This window comes from Chiloscyllium punctatum, chromosome 7 (genome assembly GCF_047496795.1).
Source record: "Chiloscyllium punctatum isolate Juve2018m chromosome 7, sChiPun1.3, whole genome shotgun sequence".
In the NCBI taxonomy this organism is placed as follows: Eukaryota; Metazoa; Chordata; class Chondrichthyes; order Orectolobiformes; family Hemiscylliidae; genus Chiloscyllium; species Chiloscyllium punctatum.
Genome location: NC_092745.1, coordinates 66,006,998 through 66,029,969, shown reverse-complemented (window position 1 = coordinate 66,029,969; position 22,972 = coordinate 66,006,998). Strand labels below are relative to the sequence as shown.

At 39.5% G+C, this 22,972-nt stretch overlaps 1 protein-coding gene across 3 annotated transcripts in view; it reads right to left on the bottom strand.

The window, feature by feature from the left end:
- dennd1b (DENN/MADD domain containing 1B) overlaps positions 1-22,972 on the bottom strand; it is a 300,181-nt gene that overhangs the window by 175,940 nt on the left and 101,269 nt on the right. For 2 of the 3 annotated variants that reach the window (XM_072573886.1, XM_072573887.1), the window contains exon 3: positions 20,364-20,407. The exons of the other annotated variant lie outside the window; for it this stretch is intronic. In XM_072573886.1, coding sequence (XP_072429987.1) covers positions 20,364-20,407 — 44 coding nt within the window. The remainder of the gene's footprint in view (positions 1-20,363; positions 20,408-22,972) is intronic. 3 annotated transcript variants of the gene reach the window in all.

Below are 22,972 nucleotides of genomic sequence, written 5' to 3'. Positions count from 1 at the left end.
TCGGATCTACGAGGCTTGTTTGGGTTTATGTATTTAAGGAATACCACTTGGTAGTTTACTAAGAGTCTCTTGCCTTGTTAATTGCATGCTAGCAACCAGGTATATGTTACATTAATATATGATTGGCATTATAGAAATTGTGAGGAAGACCTGGATGGTAGGACTTACTCCTTCAAAAGCTGAAGTTATTCTCCCATCAAGTCCATATAATATCATTAGAATGTGTGGGATTTCAGGATGACTTCGGCATTGACCCTTTCAGGCCCTTACACAACAGTGTGCCTTCCAGAGTTCAAATGGGAAGAGTGCAAAATGTGGCCTCTATACCATTCACTTCACTGGAAATCTCAGCCACAATATCGTCAATATAATTTGTTTTAATGTATTTTGCCAACTAATACTCAATGTTCCAGCTGGTATTATTCAAAACAGTAACGAGTATTCCTACACATAACCAAGGAAGGTCCATATGAGGTACTTATACTACAATTGGAAAGGCTGAACAATATTACAAAAACTTGGAAGCGGACACAACATTGCCATTGAATTGATTAATACAACTCCTGAAGCCCATCTTCAAACAACTCTTGTGTAGTCCAAACTTCCAACACATCGAGAGGCTAAGCCTGGAATGTGGCTTCCATATTAAGGATGATATTAATTATATGATGAGCATGGCCCAGTGTAGACTTCCCATAGCTGATCATTTTTTTTTCATAATTCAGAATTTCTTGAGAGAATGTTAAGGTGTGTTGATGCAACAATTTGCATTTATCTAGCACCTTTAAAACAGAAGTGAGCTGATGGTGGTTTTCAGGAAGAGTAAAAAAAAAAGATTGGACAGGAGATGTCAGGTGAACTGATCAAAAACAAAGGTGCGTATTTCAAGGTGCATGACAGAAACAGTAGAGAGGTGGAATAGTTTAGAAAGGCATTTGCAGAGTTTTAGGTCAAGACAGCTGAAGCCAAAGCCATCAATGATACAGCAATTAAAATTAGGTCTGTACAAGAAGCCAGAATTGAAGCACATAAATCAGTATGCTAAACATATATCATCATTTTGTGGTCATCATCACATCATCAAAACAAGGGCTACAGAATACATAAAAAGCACCAGGGTTTTGTTTTCAATTGATCACGTTGTTTGAGAAAGAGTCCATCATGATTTTGAACTGATTCAGATTTGACCAATCAATTGCTTGAACCAATTGATTACCCAATGAGCTGCCAGAGGAAGTGGTGGAGGCTGGTACAATTGCAACATTTAAGAGGCATTTGGATGGGTATATGAATAGGAAGGGTTTGGAGGGATATGGGCCGGGTGATGGCAGGTGGGACTAGATTGGGTTGGGATATCTGGTCAGCATGGATGGGCTGGACCGAAAGGTCTGTTTCCATGCTGTACATTTCTATGACTCCATGACTTCATGACCTCATTAATTTTGCTCAAGTTTAGTGAACTGTCTTTTAGACGTAACAACGGGTCTTCTCAGAAGAGGCTGGGAAATACTGGTACAGCAAAGTACGCATTTCCCAAGATAATGAATATGGTGATTCATGCCACGTCTAACCCAATCAGCTCTATAATCAAAGTGTCATGGATCCCTGAGCAGTTAATTTGGTGGAATTTCTAGAGTGAGTCATCCACATTCTAGAGTCACAATCTTTTAACTAATTCCAGCATTGGTCAACCACAAAAAGTGCAGATTCAGATTTCTCAGATTCTTACTGTCACAGGGGACAAGCTTATTGAATTGTAGGAATGCAGAAATTAAGTTTTAAAACATGCTCTAATTTAACTTAGTTTTGCTTGATAGATATTTTAAACGTAACAAATGATTGCTTCAGCTTTTCAAAATGCTCAGAGGTGCATTTTCCTGCAACATTTGCAGGTTTTACAAAATTTCAACAGTCTCTTATATACTACACCTTTAATGAACTAGAGACATCCATCTGCATTTCTGTGTTCGTGCAATTGTTGATCCAGCAGATAGAAAAACATTAGCTCTAGACACAGCTAACTGAAAAGAAGGGTATAACATAACCTCAAGAGAATGCTGCTGCAAATCTGAAGGACTGAATTTTAGTGAGAGAGTTAGGACCCCAACATGGATGAAAATCTGGGCCCAATGACTGCACTTGCCAGCAGCACTTTGGCACTCAATGCTGGGGAATTAATCCTTGCATGACTTTGCCATCCCAGAAGCTGGCAAAATTCTGAAAATGGAACTTAAATCTCAAAATTATGAAAAGCAAATTGCACAACACTAGACTCACCGTAAATTTGTCTTCACAAACTCCCGTCAAAAAAGATCTTCGCACAATTCATTCAATCTTATTTTGCACATTTCCTCTAAATCTACACCTTCCGTGAGGTGACAGCACAGCTGAATACAAGCAACAGCTAAAGATAACAACAGCAACTATTCGACTGAGTGAAAAGACTAAAGGAAAAGAAAATCACTGACATTAGGGAAGAAATGGGAGAAGTCTTTGCAGTCATCAGTCATGGAAAGAATCAAAGTCAAGAATTTTAATTGACCATTGAAAACTGTTCCAAGGGCAGACTATTAAGGACTCGTTGGATATAGCCTTTGCATCACATTTTACATAAATATGGTACTCAACTAATAAAATTGAATGATGTCAAAAAGTATTAATACTAAATGAAATTAATTTTGTGGTTTTAGAAGGAATTAAAAACTCCATAATAAAAAAATAGTTCGGGTGGATGATAACTTTTCAAGGGTTCTTAGGGAGATAACACTATACAGTGAGGATCCACATCCCATACACTAAAGCAGCTCATTGTACTCTTCCATGGTGCTCAGACTGGAAAAGGGCTAAAGGAGCACATGGCTTTTCTTTTAAAAATTGACAAGACAACAGATCTGTTAAAATACACTCCTATTAATTTGACAACAGGAGTAGGAGAGATGTTCAGCAGAATTGTTAGCAATGCAAGAGACAATTGCTGGGATTGACAGAGACATATTAGGAACCATCAATATGGCTTCATAAATAAAAACTTAAAAATCAAACTGTATGGTTTTGAAGTTGGTGGATGAGTGGTGCCAAGTAAACATTCTCCACCTAGATGTTAAGAAAGTTTTTGATAAATTACTGTACTAAAGGATTCATTGTAGGACTGAACTCTCTGATAACGGTGGCCACATACTGGGCTATATTAAGGAATGGTTGGCAAGAGATGGGCAAAATATGGTTACAGCTATGGATCAGGATCTTTTTAAGAGACCCACAGGAGTCACTCATAGGATCACAGTTCCGTTGTGCTATTATTAATGCTCCTAGCATCAGTGCTGGGGTCACAATCCACCAGTCGTGACCCTGTAACCTGTGAGAATGTTCGGAGTGTCAATTCATAATTGGAGATTGGGAGATTGGCCTTGTGTAACAGATTGTATTTAACTTGCAATTCTCCCTTTTTAAGGAGGATTTGAAAATTTGAAAATCTCCTCCTGTCTTCTCCAGTAGTGTGGAGTACATCTCACCTGGGTCTTATCTAAATTTAAGCCTAAAAGTGATAACATATCCTCCGTTTGAATTGTAATTTGTTCAAGTCTGTCACAGCACTGTTCCCTGATTTCTACACCTGCATCCTTCTTACCTATCGTGAACACAGACGTAAAGTACTCATTTAGACTTTACCTGTGGATTCCAGCTGCACCTACTATTGCTACTTATTTCTGTAATGGGCCCACTTTTTTCCTATGCATTTAGATGTTCTTTTACTTTAATCACCGATCTTTCTTTGTGCTCTCTCTTCCCTTTCCTCATTTCTTTTTTCAAAAGGACAAGCACGAAAAAATAAACAAGTATTGTCATTAAATTCTACCTATCCATTTACTGCAGTGCATCTCATAGATGAGCAACTGCAGAAACAAATTGTTAGTGAAAACAAATAAGGCGAGATACTGGGACAAGATTTCCTCATTGCTGCAATTAATGATATAGTCAATAAAATTCTTGTGATTAGTATTCTACTCCATCACACACTGCACACAAACATTTGCTCATCATTTCTGTGCTGGACTGAGAATTTAGATTAGATTAGATTACTTACAGTGTGGAAACAGGCCCTTCGGCCCGACAAGTCCACACTGATCCGCCAAAGCGCAACCCACCCATTCCCCTACATTTACCCCTTTACCTAACACTACAGGCAATTTAGCATGGCCAATTCACCTGACCTGCACATCTTTGGACTGTGGGAGGAAACCGGAGCACCCGGAGGAAACCAATGCAGAACGGGGAGAACGTGCAAACTCCACACAGTCAGTCGCCTGAGTCGGGAATTGAACCCAGGTCTCTGGCACTGTGAGGCAGCAGTGCTAACTGCTGTGCCACCGTGCCGCCCACTAGGTCCTACAAAACTGGACTGCATATGCACAAATATTGTTTGCACATTGCCCCTCTACTCACTGATGTCCAAATAATTACAGTCCCACTTTGAAATTCTCCTCTGTTTTTAAACCCCTCCGTGACCTGGTTCCTTCCTATCTCTGTAATATCCTTCATGATGCAAAATCTCTGTGCTCCTTCAATCTTGTCCTTTTGATGTGCGACATAGAAGGACAGAGTTTTTATTACATTGATGCATCACACCAAAACAAATGCTATAAATCCCATATGCATACTCAATAAAAATCATTGTAACTTGTGTGAAGTGTATAAGTTAACAGGGGAATATGAAACACTTGAAAACTTAAGAGCGTTACTTTTCAACTACATTTCAACTGTGTTCATTCCCAGCAATATTAGTGTGGTGAATATCGTTGAGGAAACATCCTCTTTGTTATGATTATGCTCGGATCTCTGTAGTTCTAACAAAAATCATAAATATTTTAGCTCTGTCTGCTATCAAAGCAGTGGATTCCTCTTAAGGTTTCTACCACAGGAACCTTCCCAGGAGATATCTTGCCTAGCTGAGGTTAACAGTGAAGAAATACTCAATCAAGCACTTTGTCCACGAACAGTAGACTCCATTATAGAGAATTAACTCTCAGTACTTCCACTTTTCCATTACATTCTCAAGCATAAGGAAAGCAGAGCAATAAATTTTAGAGGATTAAATAACTGGGACAAAGGTACACTCCTTTATGACGTCAAATTCAGAAATCTCTAAACAAAAGGTTTAGAAGGAGGTTAAAGACCTACTTTGTCATAATGCAATATATGAAAAGTCTAAATCAATGTATAATTGACCAGCTCTTCCAAATTCAGAAAAAAACTAGTAAAACAGTAAGTCTTCAGAATGAAAACTGCGCATCATAAAAGGACACACACATAAACTAAGTCTTTTGGGCTCGTTGGGTGGGAAACATTTAAGCATCTTACTGAGTGGAGGGAGCTGATTAGTGAGGTGGTTTTTATAGTTCAGGTAAGGAGGAAGGAAGCGGGTATGCTATCTCTGAGAAGAGCTCCAAACCTACGAACAAACATTTGAAATAAAATGGGTTGCCCTCTCCCGTATGCCTGCCAATGCCAACCCTATTATACCAGAGTAATATTATGGTCAGTTAGGCTCTGCTTGTCAATGCATCACTAAAGTCAATTGTGCAGGAATATATTGGCAAAGACTATGGTGCTCCATCTGTTCATATCCACTGGCCCTTACCAGAAGCTTTCCAGAATGGCATGATTTCCAACAAATGCTTCCCATGTGTCCTCTTGGCTATTCTAGAGCAGACCAGCCCAGCAAAACCATGGAACAAGCCAGAAATGCAAATTTATCAGCCTGTGCCAATTCCCAAGGATGCTTTACCCACTCATTCCATCCGTTGCTTGCAATGGAATCTCTCTTGGATGTAAAACATACTCTGCATAACTGGAGAATCTTGGCTCCAGAGGAGTCAGAACTGAAGCACTGGTGTTGCAGCAAGTAAACAGAATGAAAAAATACTCATTACTATAATCATTTCAAAAGGATGTAAAAAAAACCTTCCCTAAAAACTCTGTTCCATTAAAATAATGCATCTGAGACAAGAAACTTTTGCCTGTTACAATTTGTTTGAGACATAATTAGGGCGCACGGGATTGGGGGCAAAGTACTAGATTGGATAGAGAATTGGTTGGCTAATAGGAAACAAAGGGTAGTGATTAACGGCTCCATTTCGGAATGGCAGGCAGTGACCAGTGGGGTACCGCAGGGATCCGTGCTGGGACCGCAGCTTTTTACAATATGTGTAAATGATATAGAAGATGGTATCAGCAATAACATTAGCAAATTTGCTGATGACACAAAGCTAGGTGGTAGGGTGAAATGTGATGAGGATGTTAAGGGATTACAGGGTGACCTGGACAAGTTAGGTGAGTGGGCAGATGCATGGCAGATGCAGTTTAATGTGGATAAATGTCTGGTTATCCACTTTGGTGGCAAGAACAGGAAGGCAGATTACTACCTCAATGGTATCAAATTAGGTAAAGGGGCTGTTCAGAGAGATCTGGGTGTTCTTGTCCACCAGTCAATGAAGGCAAGCATGCAGGTACAGCAGGTCGTGAAGAAGGCTAATAGCATGCTGGCCTTCATAACAAGAGGGATTGAGTATAGAAGCAAAGAGGTGCTTCTGCAGCTGTACAGGGCCCTGGTGAGACCACACCTGGAGTACTGTGTACAGTTCTGGTCTCCAAATTTGAGGAAAGACATTCTGGCTATTGAGGGAGTGCAGCGTAGGTTCACGAGGTCAATTCCTGGAATGGCAGGATTGCCTTACACGGAAAGACTGAAGCGACTGGGCTTGTATACCCTTGAGTTTAGAAGACTGAGAGGGGATCTGATTGAAACGTATAGGATTATGAAAGGACTGGACACTCTGGCAGGCGGGTACATATTTCCGTTGATGGGGGAATGCCAAACCAGAGGACACAACTTAAAAATACGGGGTAGACCATTTAGGACAGAGATGAGGAGAAACTACTTCACCCAGAGAGTGGTGGCTGTGTGGAATGCTCTGCCCCAGAGGGCAGTGGAGGCCCAGTCTCTGGATTCATTTAAGAAAGAGTTGGATAGAGCTCTTAAAGATAGTGGAGTCAAGGGGTATGGAGATAAGGCTGGAACAGGATACTGATTAGGAATGATCAGCCATGATCATATTGAATGGCGGTGCAGGCTCGAAGGGCAGAATGGCCTACTCCTGCATCTATTGTCTATTGTCTAATGTTGAAAATTTAAAGCAACCTACTTGAGAACGCTTGCTTCAAGTTATTGTAACAGTGCACACAGTATTGCTCAAACACTGCTGCAAACATACGGTAGCCTTAGCATTCGCAAAGCAGTGTGTAGCTAAACATTCTTTAATGCTGTGAATTCCTTGTGGGATATTAATAATTCCTAAGCTACTCAACAGAAAGTAACAGTTTTATTTGCATGCATCAATGTTAGATATGATTACAGCTATTTTCATCTCTCGCAGTGTTTAATAGTGCATACTGTGAACGGAGGTCCTCTGAGAATCCAACAACAGTTTCTAAGCAAATTACAACCATGCAATAGTGACTGGTTCAATGCTACAGGTGGTAGAACTGGCAAGTGCTTTCATTCATCTCATGCTGATAGCTTTCCATTAAAGACAGAAAAATCTTGAATTTATGCCAGTGAAATATAACTTAAGACATGTGAAAACACACCCAAAAAAACCTCCAAGTTTACTCATACCACAGTGGATCAGTTTTCTCCTAAAATAGCTCTGAATTCCTTTTTAAGGAATGCATAAGGACAGAGATGGTTTTTGATAAAGTCAAAGAGTAGCTAGTTTTCTACTAGGGGCAGCTGGCTTATGCGGAGATAGATATTCTCAAGTTTTATTCAATCACCTTTGGGAATTAAGAGGCATTTACACAACATGTTCTCTGACGGAAGTAATTTGTCAGAATGGGGTCCAAGATAGAATGTGAATGCAGTGTAGAAGTATTAGATTTCATTACCTATATTAGACTTATTTATCTCATTATTGCCTCTGCTCAAAGACATTCAAATATTTTACTTAACACAGAAAATATAGTCCAGGTTTGTTCAGTCTCCTCAATGAGAATCCTCTCATGCAAACCTTTCCCCTACCCTCTACCTATTGCAGGAATGTAGTGTTAATTTGGTCCTCAATGAAGAGATTGGACAAGCAGTCTAATGAAACCAGGACTTTCCTTGTCTAAGCTCAGTAAAATATATGCATATCTTTGCAAAGAAGCAAATATGAGATGAATCAAGCAAATACAGGTCATGACCTCTAATGTTTCTCTTATGAGATTTAAGCTTCTGATAACAGAGCCAAAAAACATTCAACTGCGAATTAGTTCAAAGCTTACAGGTTACTGATGGATTTGTATCTTACAGAAGACCAGACACTGATAGTATCTGGATTTTAAGACCATTGCTGTTTAGCAAATCTAAGCTAGAAGTCACACAACGCCAGGTCATGGTCCAACAGGTTTATTTCAAGTCACAAGCTTTCAGAGTGTAGCCCCTTTGTCAGGTGAAGTGAGAGAGAAGCACACAGGTGCAGAATTTATAGGCAGAGAGATCAAAAGATCATACAAACAGCGTGAGTGGAGTGTTAAATAATAAGTCTCTGCATGTGATCAAAAGTGTTAAACGGTGTGAGTAAAATGTCAACAGCTGAATAACCGGCAAAGGGACGACCTATAATCCAATTAAATGAGGCAGAGAGATAATTATAAAAAGTTAAAAATAAGATGGTGCTGGAGACAAACCAAATGGCTGGAATAACATGATAGGTATAAGAGTTGCATGCTGAGGGTCTAACCAAAGTGACAAGTAATCCAAAACTGAACAAACTAATTAAGGTAGCAAGATCATAACAATTCATCAAAGTGACAGTGTCAAAACAGGACAGTGAGGAAGATTTTACAGATACAGAACAGTGTGGTGGGGTCACATTTAGCGCAACGTGAACCCAAGATCACAGCTGAGGCTGTCTTCATGGGTACGGAACTTGGTTATCAGTTTCCGTTTGGTGATTCTGCATTGTTGTGTGTCTTAAAGGCTGCCTTGGAGGATGTGTACCCGAAGACTGGAGGCTGAATGTTCTTGACCACTGAAGTGTTCCCGACTGGGAAGCATCACCACTGTCTAGCAAATGCTGCGCAGTCTCCATTCATCTGTTGTCATAGAGTCTGCATGGTCTCGCCCGATATAACATGTTTCAGGGCATCCTTGCCTGCAGCATATGAGGTAGACAACTCGTATGACTCAACCAATAGACAACTCGGCCAATGATGTCTATCTCATACACTGCAGGAAGGATGCTCCGAGGCATGGTATGTAAGTGAGACCATGCATACACTACAACAACGGATGAATGGACATGGTGCAGCAAAAGCCAGATAGGGGTGTTCCTTCCCAGTCGGGAACACTTCAGTGGGTCAAGAACATTCAGCCTCCAATCTTCAGGTAAGGATCCTCCAAGATGCAGACTTCAAGATGCATAATAATGCAGAATCGCCAAACAGAAACTGATAGCTAAGTTCCGTACCCATGAAGACAGCCTCAACCGTGATCTTGGGTATGTGTCGCACTACACACGACCCCAACACACTGTACGGTATCTGTAAAATCCTCCTCCCTGTCCTGTTTTGCCATTATTACCTTGAAGAATTGTTATAACCTTGCTACCCTAATTACAGTTTTGGATTACTTGTTACATTGGTTAGACCCTCAGCATGCAGTTCTTATACCTATCATGCTATTCCCTCTATTCAGTTTGTCTCCAGCACCACCTTATTTTTAATTTTTGTAATTATCTCTCTGCTTCATTAATTGGATTATAGGTAACCCCTTTGATGGTTACTCAGCTGCTGACACTTTACTCACATCGTCCAACACTTTTCATCACCTGCCGAGACTTATTATTCAACTCTCCAATTACACTGTTTGTATGATCTTTTGATCTCTCTGCCTATAAATTCTGTATCTGTGTGCTTCTCTCTCACTTCATCTGATGAATAGGGCAATGCTCTGAAAGCTTGCGATTTCAAATAAACTTGTTGGACTATAACCTGGCATAGTGTGACTTCTGACTTCTTCCACCCTATTCCAATACTGACATCTCCACATCATTGCAAATCTAGTTCTTTCATTGAAAGTAATTGTTTGGGCAACAATCTCCAAATTAGCAAACTATACGAAATTATACGAGAGCATTGGGACTGTTATTGCTGATCAAATTTTACAAACTGATTCAGATGTATAAAGGCATTCAGCCATTATTGTTAAAAGAACGCAAGAAAAAAAACATGTTTTAACTTAGACAAGAGCAATGTTATATTTGCTGACTCAGCAAACACTAAATACAAATGATTGCTTACAAAAGGAGTACTATAGTCAGGAAACAAAACAGACTTGAATTTTCTGGTGCATAGGTGTATAATGATTTATGACCATAGAACATTACAGCGCAATGCAAGCCATGTACTCCTCGTTGACCTGTGGAACCAATCTGAAGCCTATCTATCCTACACTATTTCATTTTCATCCATATGTTTATCCAATGACTAGTTATATGCCCTTAAACATAGAGAGTCGACTACTATTGCAGGTAATGCATGCCACGCCCCTACTATTCTGAGTAAAGAAACTACCTCTGACATTTGTTCTATTTCTGCCCCTCAATTTACAGCAATGTCCCCTCGTGCGAGCCATCACCAATTGAGGAAAAAGACTCTCACTGTCCACCCTATCTCACCCTGTGATAATCTTATAATGAGGTGATGGTGGCCAGAGCAAATCAGTCTTTTGTGGATATGGATCGGAACGTTTTCTTGAAGATGAAAGACATCTGTCCGTAGGCCTCAGTAGAATATTGTTCAGTTTATATCTCCTGACATATTGAGGCTCTGTAATATAAGCATTTGCAGGGATGACACACAAGATTAATATCCAGGTTTGGCTAGAAAGGACAAGTGGGTCACAATTTTAGGTGGGGTAAAGTTAGAACAAATGATGGGAGATGGTTCTCTACTCTGCAAGGAAAGGACCTGCGGAAAAACATTATGCACCAACCACTAAATTTCTTCAAAGATAAGCCTGATTTCTTTTTGGCCAGAACAGAGATCACTTCATCAAAAATGTTAATACAGCATAAGATTTATTAGGGTTAGGTTGCTCTGCTAGAATATGATGCCATCAATAAAGGAATTGGTCAGGGGTTAGTTTTTTCATTCACCTTTACCAGCTGATGATGTAACTTTCAGGCATGATGAAGAGTGTTTACATTGTAATACACGAGCCATTGCCGTTGTATGGGACAAGCCAAGTGGACCAGTTTTTTTTTTAATGATTCATGGTATGTGGGCATTTCTGGCAGGGCCAGCATTTCTTGCCCATCCATAATTGTACTTGAGATGATGGTGCCGACCTGACCTCTTAAAAGTCTGCAGACTTCAGTTGAGGAACGCCCACAGAACTGAATGAGAAAGAGTTCCAGGATTTTAAGGCAGTGGTAATGAAGGGGCAGCAATATATTTCCAAGTCAGGATGGTAAATGGCTTGGAGGCGAACTTGCATTCCCTTGTATGTGCCGCCCTTGTCCTTCTAGATGGTAATGGTTTTGGATTTGGAAGATGCTATCCAAAGAATCTACTCTTTTTTGTCATCATCAGCCATGATACTTTGGCTGACAATACATACCCATTGAAATGCAGTCCAACTATTTCCAGAAGATTAACAGCAAGAACACGGTGGCACAGTGGTTAGCACTGCTGCCTCACAGCGCCAGAGACCTGGATTTAATTCCCACCTCAGGCAACAGTCTGTGTGGAGTTTGCACATTCTCCCCATGTCTGCGTGGGTTTCCTCCGGGTGTTCCGGTTTCCTCCTACAGTCCAAAAATGTGCAGGTTAGGTGAATTGGCCACTACAGGTAAATTGCCTGCAGTGTTAGGTCGGGGAATGGGTCTGGATGGGTTGCTCTTCAGAGGGTCGGTGTGGACTTGTTGGGCCTAAGGGCCTGTTTCCACACTAAGTAATCTAAACAGTAAAGAAAATCATGAACAGCAGGGATAAAAGAAGTCTCAATGCTTAAATATACAATTCAAATTTGAAAATGACTTGGCTTTTCCTGCTGCAAACTTCATTAATTTTCAGAATGATAAAGTATTGAAAAGCTGTGTGATGATGCTGAAATCAATCCTAAAGGCTTGCCTATAAAAACCAGTTTAAATCAGTCCTACTCATTTCTATAATTTGATTTTTTTTTGCTTTTCCTGTTATAATTCAGCTTAAAAGCAGTATCAGGAGCTACACACATAAAGGCAGTTTCAAATGCTGGCTGGAAATTAAATTGGCTTGATTCAGTGAAACTAGCTTAGACTCGGGAAATTACATTTGTTACTCCAATGGATAGAAAAGCTTGAAGCAGAATCAAATGCGAAAATTGCTTTTATTAACATGTCAGAGAAGACACAATCAAAACTCTTAATTTGATATAAAATTTGTTGAAACACAGAGATGTAGATATCCCATTTTAGACAATGTTCAGGCAAACAAAATTACAATGTAAAATTCTACACTTGTACAAGTTAGATTATGTTTTAATAATTATGATATCAAAAGTGCAAGAAACATCTGAACTAGCACAGCAAAAAAAAATCAAACGTACAAACCAAAGTAGCTGCAAAAAAGACTAAAGGGAATAGATTCACTTCCATCTGTCTGCTCTATTTGTCCCTTTAAGCCTTTTTTTTTCTGATGAGCTAAATATATGCTTTTGCTCCCAATGACAGCAGCTGTGAATGTCCAAGACTTCACAGTATTATACCAGTCATTTTCACATCATATTCCAGTGCTGCTGCCAGCTCCCAGTCTGTTTTCCTTTGAGCCCCATTCTACAGCAGCAGCAATTCTTATTCAATCAATTCATATTTCCATAATCCACAATTCTGCTGCTCCTTCACCTCCCTAGGGTGGACTAACCCCTTTGCCCCAAACTATGGCCTACAACTGTTATTAAACAGTGCAACAATAACGAGATAAACAAAAGAGCCAGCGGTACAGAGGGTTGCTGCTGCCATATGCTAGCTAACTTAGAATTCTTCAACTACCGCAGTAGCCCAACAAAAACATGAAAAAAATAATCCTAATCATGAGCAAACTGAATAGGCCTTTTATGCTGTTGAGCCAGGGGCCAAGCCATCTGTACACAAATCCTCAGAACGTGTAATCTCATCCAAGGAATGCCTTCATTTATTTATTTCGCTGTTTTTTCCACCTTCCACCAGTTAAGCCTCCCCCACCAATTCCAAACAGACACACCAAAATCACGAGCGTGAATTGATATTACCTCATATGATGCTCCATGCCTCACCTATAAAGAAAACAGTCTTCACACTTAACAAGATATTGAAGCAGCGTTGAGCCTATGTTCACCTGGGTGATCCAGCTGAGACAGCAGTGACAGTGAGCCTCAGCCAAGTTTACGGACTCCCAACAAGTTGATCGTGACAAATGCAGATTATTATCAACTTTTGAATGAATGCTTAGAAGGAAAGCAGCAGTGTTGGTCAACAGCTTATAATTTTGCTGAGCTGAGTGTGAAACTGAAGGGCAAGATGCAAGACTGTTTTCAACAAACCATTTGTAAATACTTGGTCGAACACCATTCAGCAAATTGAATGCACGTCTTTTTTTTTCATTTTCGATCAAATGACAGTGCCAAGGTGGGCACCAAGAAGGCACACTCAGTCAACAGCCTGCCATTGCTCTGAGTAAGCTACTGAGGGTTTTTTAAGGGCAATACAGCTGTCGCCAAAAATGAGCAGAAAGGAAGAAAAGAGATCATTTAAAATGCAGGATGGAAAAAAAAGGTCAGTGCAAGGCCCTTAGTGTGAAACAATATGCAACTGCTGCAATTATCATTCAACATGCAAGTACAGAGGAAGTGTATCGATGAGGCTGACAGAAAATGTGTCCAAGGATGAGGCAGCTTAGGTCACGTGAGCATGGAAACAAACCTGGCAAAGGAATTCAGAAACATAGCTTCTGGACTGCACAGATAGATTGTGTCTAAATTCTAGCACAGAATCAAACATGTTAGATCTCCTCACTCTGGAAACGAGGAGTGTTCTTTTCCAAATGAAAATCTGCTGCAATTTAGTTGCAACTCCAGAGGTTATAAGCAACTGAACAGACTAGGAGGTGTAGAATGTAATACAATCACTGCCATGCAAAATTGCGGAAACCATGCATATAATTGTTGCATGGTTACTTAGAAAATGTAATACCCCAACAATCATTACTCTGCTGTGTACAAATTGGAATCATGCGAGCCTTTTGTATATTTGGAGTTTTCATTTTTAAATTACAATCACAAGGATCAGCAGCCACAGAGAGGCGAAGGGACAGTCATGAAGGAACAGGAAGAGGGTCTTGGAGGGTGTTCAGTAGGAGTTGGGGCATTGGAGGATGTGATTTGTGGAGGGCAAGGGCCATTGACAGGCATGGAGGGTGGGGAAGGAAACATCTAAAACTCAACCACACAAGTCTTTGTTTATGTTCACGTCTCTGACCTTGTGTCCTGCCTCTAAGTTCAGTACCAGCTCTCTCGAAAATCCCTGTTCAAACCTCTGCCCACCTGCAGCAACAGTCCTGCTGTGGATGAGGAACTACATGACACCCTATCTTACTACAAGGCATTATTCTTCACTTCTTCAGTGTTGGATATGGTTGACCATGCCATTCTCTTGAAAACTGCCACAGAACTCAGTTGAACTTACTGCCAGCAGTCCCAACTCCCACAACTCTTTCGGCAGACAGTACATCATACCTTGCTCTCAAACTGTCACAGAGCTGTTTAGGGATGAATCCTCAGCCCAGTGAACAGCTTCACATGCATGCTACATCTCTGTCATTTTCTGAAAGTGGGGATTCAGTTCCTCCTTTCAATACGCTAACTGTTGGTTCCATCTGACAGCTGCTTGCCTGGATCCTCAAGCTGCAGGGATACCAGTTTATTCAATCATTAATATATCAACAATTCCTTCAACTGATTAGCAAGTGAGAAAAAGAGACAGCGATTTCATCCTCTGGCCTAAGTGCTACTTCCCTGCCACTCAGGCTGAACCAGCGCTTGTGAAAGATCATCAACCTGCCTAGTTTCAAATCCTAAGACATCACTTCACCTGAGAACAACATTAACCTATGGTTAAAACTTGGAATACTTTTCACAGCAAACTGTTATGACGTAGGATAAACCCTCCTGCTTAATTTAAATCAGCAACACAGAAAAAGATTTATCCCATGCAGTAATTTGTGAAAATTTGAGAGGCCGAAAACTATTTAAAGTGAAGTAAACAACTTTATTTCTTATAAGTATAACAGAATAATTAACAACTATTTACAACTCTTTCCTCGAACCTATCTTTTACTCTCCCTTCTATAATACCAGTCTGATTAAACCGCATTCCCCCACATCCCCCCAACCGAGTATGATTTACTGAAAAATTCAAATTTCCAAAACCAGCCAGCTGTCCAAACTTCCGTTTGCAGATTTGCTCTGAAGGTCAGTGTCAATGTCGCTCTCTGTGCAAACACCTTCTCTAGACAGTTACCTCTCAGACAGTTCTGACTAGCAGTCTACATCTGTTGGTTTTGTGGCAATTCTCTTCTCAACTGTTCAATTCTCCCTGGTTTTGGACGCCCAAAGCATCAGATTGTGTCAGTGGCTTTTAAGGTTGCCTATATACTCAATTCAAACTTGATTGGAGCTTGGTATTTTTGGGGGTGTATTATTTAAACAGATTGGCCCAACTCAAATCTGTTTTTTATCTCCAGCCAACCAGCTACCCTGGTTACCCCAGTAGCTGGACTACATGTTATATTGTATCTTGTTGAGAACACTTGGTGCTTTAAGGTAGTTCTGCTAGCTTTTAACTTTCTTAAAGGTACAGTACACCCACATCTTCACAACAAAACCTATTCAGCATCTTGTTCCTATCGCAAAGGTTTATTTGTTTACTTCACATTTCAAAACTTGCAAAAAAATCAAATGGATTGATTGATTTCAAGTATCTGGTCATATCCCCAATCTTGGTGTGGCTTCGATGTTAAATACAACATTAACATGTGAGGTTACATGGTTGGAAAAGCAGAAGCTGGAAATAATATCAGAATGTTAGATATTTCTGAAATGTCACTGATTAATACACCTCACAGGAATGCCTTGAAAAAAAAGGAAAGGATGACATTTCCATGATGTTCATTATGTGGAAAGAAGCACTGCTGAAGAGTTTTACAGGTCCATTGTCAGGCTAAAAGGCGAACAAAAGTGCTGTCCAAGGTCTTGAGGCCACTTTCGAATGGCTTTGAATGAGAGATTTCAGTGGGGGTGGGGGTGTTGGGCAAGACAAGAGAGAATGAGAGATGGAGAGCAAGAGAGAAAGTAAGAGAGAGAATGAACAAGAGGGGGAGAGAGAGAGAGAGAATGAACAAGGGGAGAGAGAATGAACGAGCGTGAGAGAGATAGAGAGAATGAGAGGGAAACAGAATGGAGGAAGAGAATGACAGCGCGCAAGAGGGAGAGAAAGAGAGACAGACAGACAGACAGATACTGTCTCTGAACAGAGGTGGTGCAGGCAGGGACAGGTGGCTAACTGAATACAAAGCAGAACAGCAGCGACATCATTGCACTGTTAAAATTACAATTGTGATTTCACCTCATAAAAAGCTTGAACACGACAAAGCAAATAGGGATACCAAAAGACCTCAAAAGATGGCATTAAAGTGGTAACTTTTCTTTTGTAAAAATGAATTCTGTGGACCCCAGGAAGCCAACTGGACTTTGGAACAACAAGAGCAATGAGGGTGTGCACGAAGTGCAGTCAGAACATAGCCTCCAGCACAAAATGAGGTTCACTGTGCTGGCATTGATAGCAATACCTTTTACAGAAAAAAAAACACAAGCAGAAGCTTGCTCATAACTAAAAACCTGCTGCAGACTTTTGCTTCCCTAAACGGTTTGAATCTTCCTCCATTAAATGTGATAAAGAAATCATTTGATTGCTTGCACAGACAATATTAATTACACTTCACAGTGTTGTTTAGGCCAACATACAATAACATTGCACCTTTATTTCCAAGTTGTTGTTATCTCTATCAACGGCTCATGTTGGGGCACGTTGCAACTGGCATCAACACACTTTCTAAAAGTGACCTTTCTTCATATATTCAGGTCTAAAGTGTAAGCAATGGTGGGTTATTTAATGCAAATATTGACCTTATCAACAAGAATATAAAAAGATAAAATATTTTTTGAATGAATTGAAGGATACAAAAACTCCTGACAATATATGTTTCCATGTTAATCTGTACTCTTATTTCAGTGTTTGAAATATAAGGCACTCTGATAGCCCACAAAGCATCTATGAGAAAACACTCTTCAGTGTCAACCAATTAAGGAAAACAGTGGCCTGGCAGGAGCCGAAGGACTCTCAGAGGAACTGCTTTTCCAATCACCGGCTGCGTCGCTCCATACTTAATACTGCCAAGCTCACTCGTGAGAGGTGGAGGGATTTGTAAAGAGTGTCCAAGCAAGGATACTCAAGGCAATCTGCAAAGGGATGGAGGAGATGGGGAAGAGAGAGAGAGAGAGAGAGGGAGAGGGAGAGGGAGAGGGAGCGAAAGTCTGCAAGATATGGAAGAAAGATTGTGTAGGGGAAAGAGGGGGAGAGGAGGCTGCAAAACAGCCGGAACACATTTTAACCAGTCTAATGAATACTCAGCTAAGTAAGATTCAGGAAACTTGAAGTTACTGAACTTGAAATCTTTGAAAAATGAATGTAGGCTGCATAAGTTCAAGAAAAATATGTTGGTTGCTAACTGTTAAATTCAAATCCAAGATTGAAATCTGAGATGCAGTAAGGAAGGTCAGAATGGGGTGGCTGGTTAAAACCTACCAGCATTGAGCATTTGTAATGGAAATGCATTAGATGTGGTCTCTCTAGTTTTTGCAAAGGTGTGTGTTTACAATGGTTTCTTGTGTGTAGATGTGCATCAGTTATTTTGGAAAAACTTTTATGATGCCAACTTGTGAGCGTGTGATCTTGTGCCAATTTAAATACTGTTGTTTTGAGAAAATTAACACTTTTCTTATACTTTGTGGCTTTAAGCTTAATGGAGGGGGAATGATTATTGATGACAGCGATGAGTTCTTCTAATCCTGCTTCTGTGCCCCATTTGGCAACACAAATGCAGAACATAATGTTACTACCCCACTCCAACCAACGAATAATGGAGTTATTGAGAATGAAAAAGAAGCCCTTGAAAAGCAAATTTTTGATTCTTGGGAACTACAAGTAGCCCTTGAGTAAATGTCACATGCCCTCAAAAATAACACGTTGATGCCTATTTTATCTGTAAATGATGTTCAGGCAGCACCCCAGTTAAACCATTCTGGTAGTGTACCATAAGGGCATAAGACATACGAGCAGAAGTAGATCAGTCAGCCCATTGAGTCTGCTCTCATTCAAAGAGATCATGGCCGAGTCAACAATCCTCATCTCCACTTTCCTGCTTTGCCCATAACCCATGATTCCTCCACGGATGAAAAATATATCCATTTCAACCTTGAAGATACTTCAGGATTCGGCCTCTACAGCCCTGTTCAGTAAAGAATTCCAGAGATCCATTTCCCTTAGAAAAAAGAAACTTTTCCTCATCTCTGTCTTAAATGTGAAACCCCTTATTCTGAAATGATGCTCTCTAGTCCTAGACTCTCCCACAAGTTGAAACAACATTTCCTCATTTACCCTATCAAGACCCCAAGTAATCTTGTTGTTTCATTAAGGTTGTCTCTCATTCCTAAATGACTCAACCTCTTCACATAAGACAGTCCCTCTATTCCTGGTATCAGCCTACTGAACATTCTGCATTGGTAGTGTATCATTCCATTGGTAAGAGGTCCAAAACTGTTCACAATATTCCAGTGCAGTCACAGACCAGTGCTTACGTAGTTTTACAAAACCTCCCTATTTGTATACTCCAATCCCTTTGAAATAAAGGCCAATATTCCATTTGCCTTCCTTATTACCTGCTGAACTTGGATACTAGCATGTTTGTGTCTCGCGGATGAGGACCCCCCAAATCCATCTGTTCTGTAGCTTTCTTCAGATTTTCTCCATTTAAATAACCTTCAGCTCCTTCATTCTTCCTGCCAAAAAGTGTATAACCTTGCATTTCTTCACATTATATTCCATCTGCCAAGTTTTTGTCCACTTGTTTAACATGTCTCTATCACTCCATAGACACTTTGTGTTATCCTTACCACTTGCCTTTCCATCTATGTTTGTGTCATCTGCAAACTTGGCTATTGAATATTCACTTTCACCATCTAAGCCATTAATTTATATTGTACATAATCCCTATATACAAAATCATTGTACATATCTAGAAGTTTCTTTAATGAGTAATTTAAATGATTAGATGAATGTTAACATTCGTCTATATGTATTTGAAATGCGAATAGCTGGACGTTATATTCCAGTTACGGAAAATACTTTGATCAGGTCAAATCTACAGTGAGGTCTAGAGTTCTGGGCACATCTCCGGAAAGTTATGTTGGCCTTTGAGTGGATGCAGAAGAGTTTCATATATTGGAGTTATATGTTGCCCAGATTGTGCTTGTCTTCCCTCAAGTACAGAAGGGTAATGGGTAAACCAACTGAAATGATGATGATGTCTGAAAGGAATTGATAGGACAGATACAGAAAAGCTATTTTCTCTGATGAGAAGTCCAAAACAAGGGACCCCAACCTTCAAATAAAATCTAGGTCCAAGAGTGGTGTCAACAAGCACTTGATACAAAGGGTACTGGTTAATCTGGAATGTTTTCCATCAAGAAGCTGTTGAGCTTAAAACAAAGATACATCGATTTTTGAGAGGCAACCTTGGGTGACAGGCGTGACCTATTCCTGTTCCTTACCCAACATCACCAGTTAATGCGAGCTATCCAGCTGGGAGGAGCAAGTTAACTGTTGATGTTTCAACTAATAATATTTGGTGTATTTAGAATGACAAAGCAATTTACTGCAATGAGATTGACTGAATTACATTTTGAAGAGCATTATAATTTGTTTTCCAAGCTCAGCAATTACATTTTTTTTTCTAATCAGGAACCACCTTCATATGGAGATAAAATAAGGGTGCTGAGAAGATCAACAGAATTCCAAGACTCAAATAAATATTAAAATAAGAGACCTATCATTAATCAAGTATAATGTTGCCTGTACTGCAGTTGCTTCGGGTTATTTCGAGGAGGTCTGCTCATTGACTTCATTCATCCCTATCTTGTCACAGGAAACCGTATTAAATTAAAACAAAAAGTTAATCATGTTTCAAACCTGGTCTCTGAAATCCTTTGGGAACTTCCACACAACCACTGGATCTGTAAATAATTGACAGATAGTATAAATCAGCTGTGAAGGAATAAAGCATTTCAGTCAGAGCACATTAATATTCAAACAGCAGCCAGTTTTAACTTCTCAGGCAAGAACTGAAGCAGCCGTCCAAAAATCACTGTGCAAGGTTTCTGAATTCCTACTGACATTACACCAATATCTGTACATTTGTATTTTTTATTCATATTGCTTTACATGTTTTGCTGAAACAAGGAGACTTTGTTTGTCAATTTAGAGCTAATTTATTTAATCACAAAATATCAATGACCAATAAACCACTAATTTTACCCTCATTAACCTACAGGGCTGGATTTAACCAACCAGTGTTTACTGAGTGCAGCAATGCTTTTAAAAGAACAAGGTCCAGTCTAGAAATCACATTAACCAAATTAAAATTAGCACATAGTTAAAAGTTACATTAAGAAATTTATCGTGTTTCATTTAGTGTTTATCTCTCACATGAAAACTCTCCTTTCTTGGCATGGAATCAAAAAAAAGAAAGTTGACATTACCAGCAGCTTCTGTACTATAAGTAGCCAAGATGCATAAAACACAGCCAAGACCACTTTTATATACACACTGTTCCAATTTTGTTAAATTCACTCTCTGGGATTAACAAACTGGTTCACATGTAATGTAGACACTGGAAAAACTGTAAATTGTTGTGTGGATCATGTTGGATATGGAGTAATCTGTAACCAAAGATGAGCTTGTACTATTTCACTCAAGGCAATCTTGCCTTGTATTTTTTGTGTGTATGCTTGGCTCCATGAAGAAAAGAAAGGTGTTACTTTATGAGGCCAGACACATACCATGGCCTTGAACCAACAGGCCCCATGATATCCTGTAAACTACTGTAGTCAATGGTTTATGGGACTACATTTACAGCTCAGGGCAAACTCCAAACATATGCAAGGGTATTGCAAAATCAGTGGATATCAATTTGCACACAACTGAAAACAGTTTCCATAAACTGGAAGATCCAAGTCAAATTAGTGTGTAAATACTGATGCATAAATCCAGCATTGCTCCTGAGAATTTGCTTCTTGCTCATGTTCAACAAATTTACAGGTCGAAAAAAAATTCTAGGGCAAATTTTAAACAGAGCCAGAAACACTTATTTCAATCAGGCAGATACAGAACTGTACTGGTTAAATGTATAACCAGAGCTTAAAGCAACACTGTAACCACATTATTCCATTCAATTGACAAATATTTAGTAAAAATCAGTGCATAAATAAAACAAAGCACTCATTAGCCAAGTTAACTCATCAACACAGAATAAACAAGGAACCAGAAAAGGTAAATCACTGTTCTCATGTATTCCAGTTAAAAGAACAAGAATTGGCCTTATTGCCAATTCTACAAGAAATTACATAAATCGTGCAATTTACATTGATTAGATATTACCACATGTCTTGCTATATTTTCTTTTGTTAGTGGTAAATTTGAACTCTCAAAATTTAACTTCCTTCATCTGATTGTTGTACCCAAGACTTCTAAGGGACGAAAATGCTTTTTACAAATAAAGAAGTTTGTACCGAAAAAAGCTACAGTTGTTCACTGATTGAGGTTAGCAACAAGAGAACCATTAGAATAAATGAAGGCATCCGCACTTAAATTACTATTTTAATCTACTTAGGCAACTAAGCAACTGTACCAACATCAAGACATTTGCATCTTGCCTTTCAATTATCATACACTTGTATGATAATTTTACATATTCAGAATGCAAGAATTGTCTACTACGTAGCCAGCTTGGGAAGACAGGGGAGCTAGACTCAGGAATACAAATTGATCTTTACTTTAAGAGCAGCTTTTAAACTGCAAGGCAAAGAGAAAAGGAGAAATGGATTTGTACACAAAAACTAAATGACTCTTTTACTCCCCTTGTCCCTGCTTCTCGGAATTATTATGCAATATAATGTCCAGTAGAAAAGCAAATCAGGCAACAACCATGCACTGAGACTACAAATGCATCTACAGACATCTCGACTGCTGAGAAGAACAAGTCAATAAGTAAATAATTGTGGTCTCAACTGATGACACCTCAAGAACACTCAGGAGTTTTGAATTATGTAACCTTTATTCTCATGGTCTGTAACAGACACATACTTTTAAAGGTATCGCCTGTGATTGCGATTATTCCATGACATACTTATCTCTATTTTCTCTCAAGGAAAACTGTGAAAACTGGCCCCCTCATTCTTTGGTGAACTATGCTTTGAATCATGTATGATAGATGTGTGATACAAATATTTGTTATGACTGACTATATCACTCTTCTTTTAAGAACTCTAATTTGGATAGTCTATTCGTATATGCAAACTTCAAGTGTGTATGTGTATATGTATGTGAGCACGCACAAGTGAGAGAAAGGGGTAAGAAAGTGAGACAGAAAATGGATCCAGCATTGCTCCTGAGAATCTGCCTCTTGCTCATGTTCAACAAATTTACAGGTCGAAAAAAATTCTAGGGCGAACTTTAAACAGAGCCAGAAACACTTATTTCAATCAAGCATACTTTATTATTTCACTTTGGCTGGTTTTGCT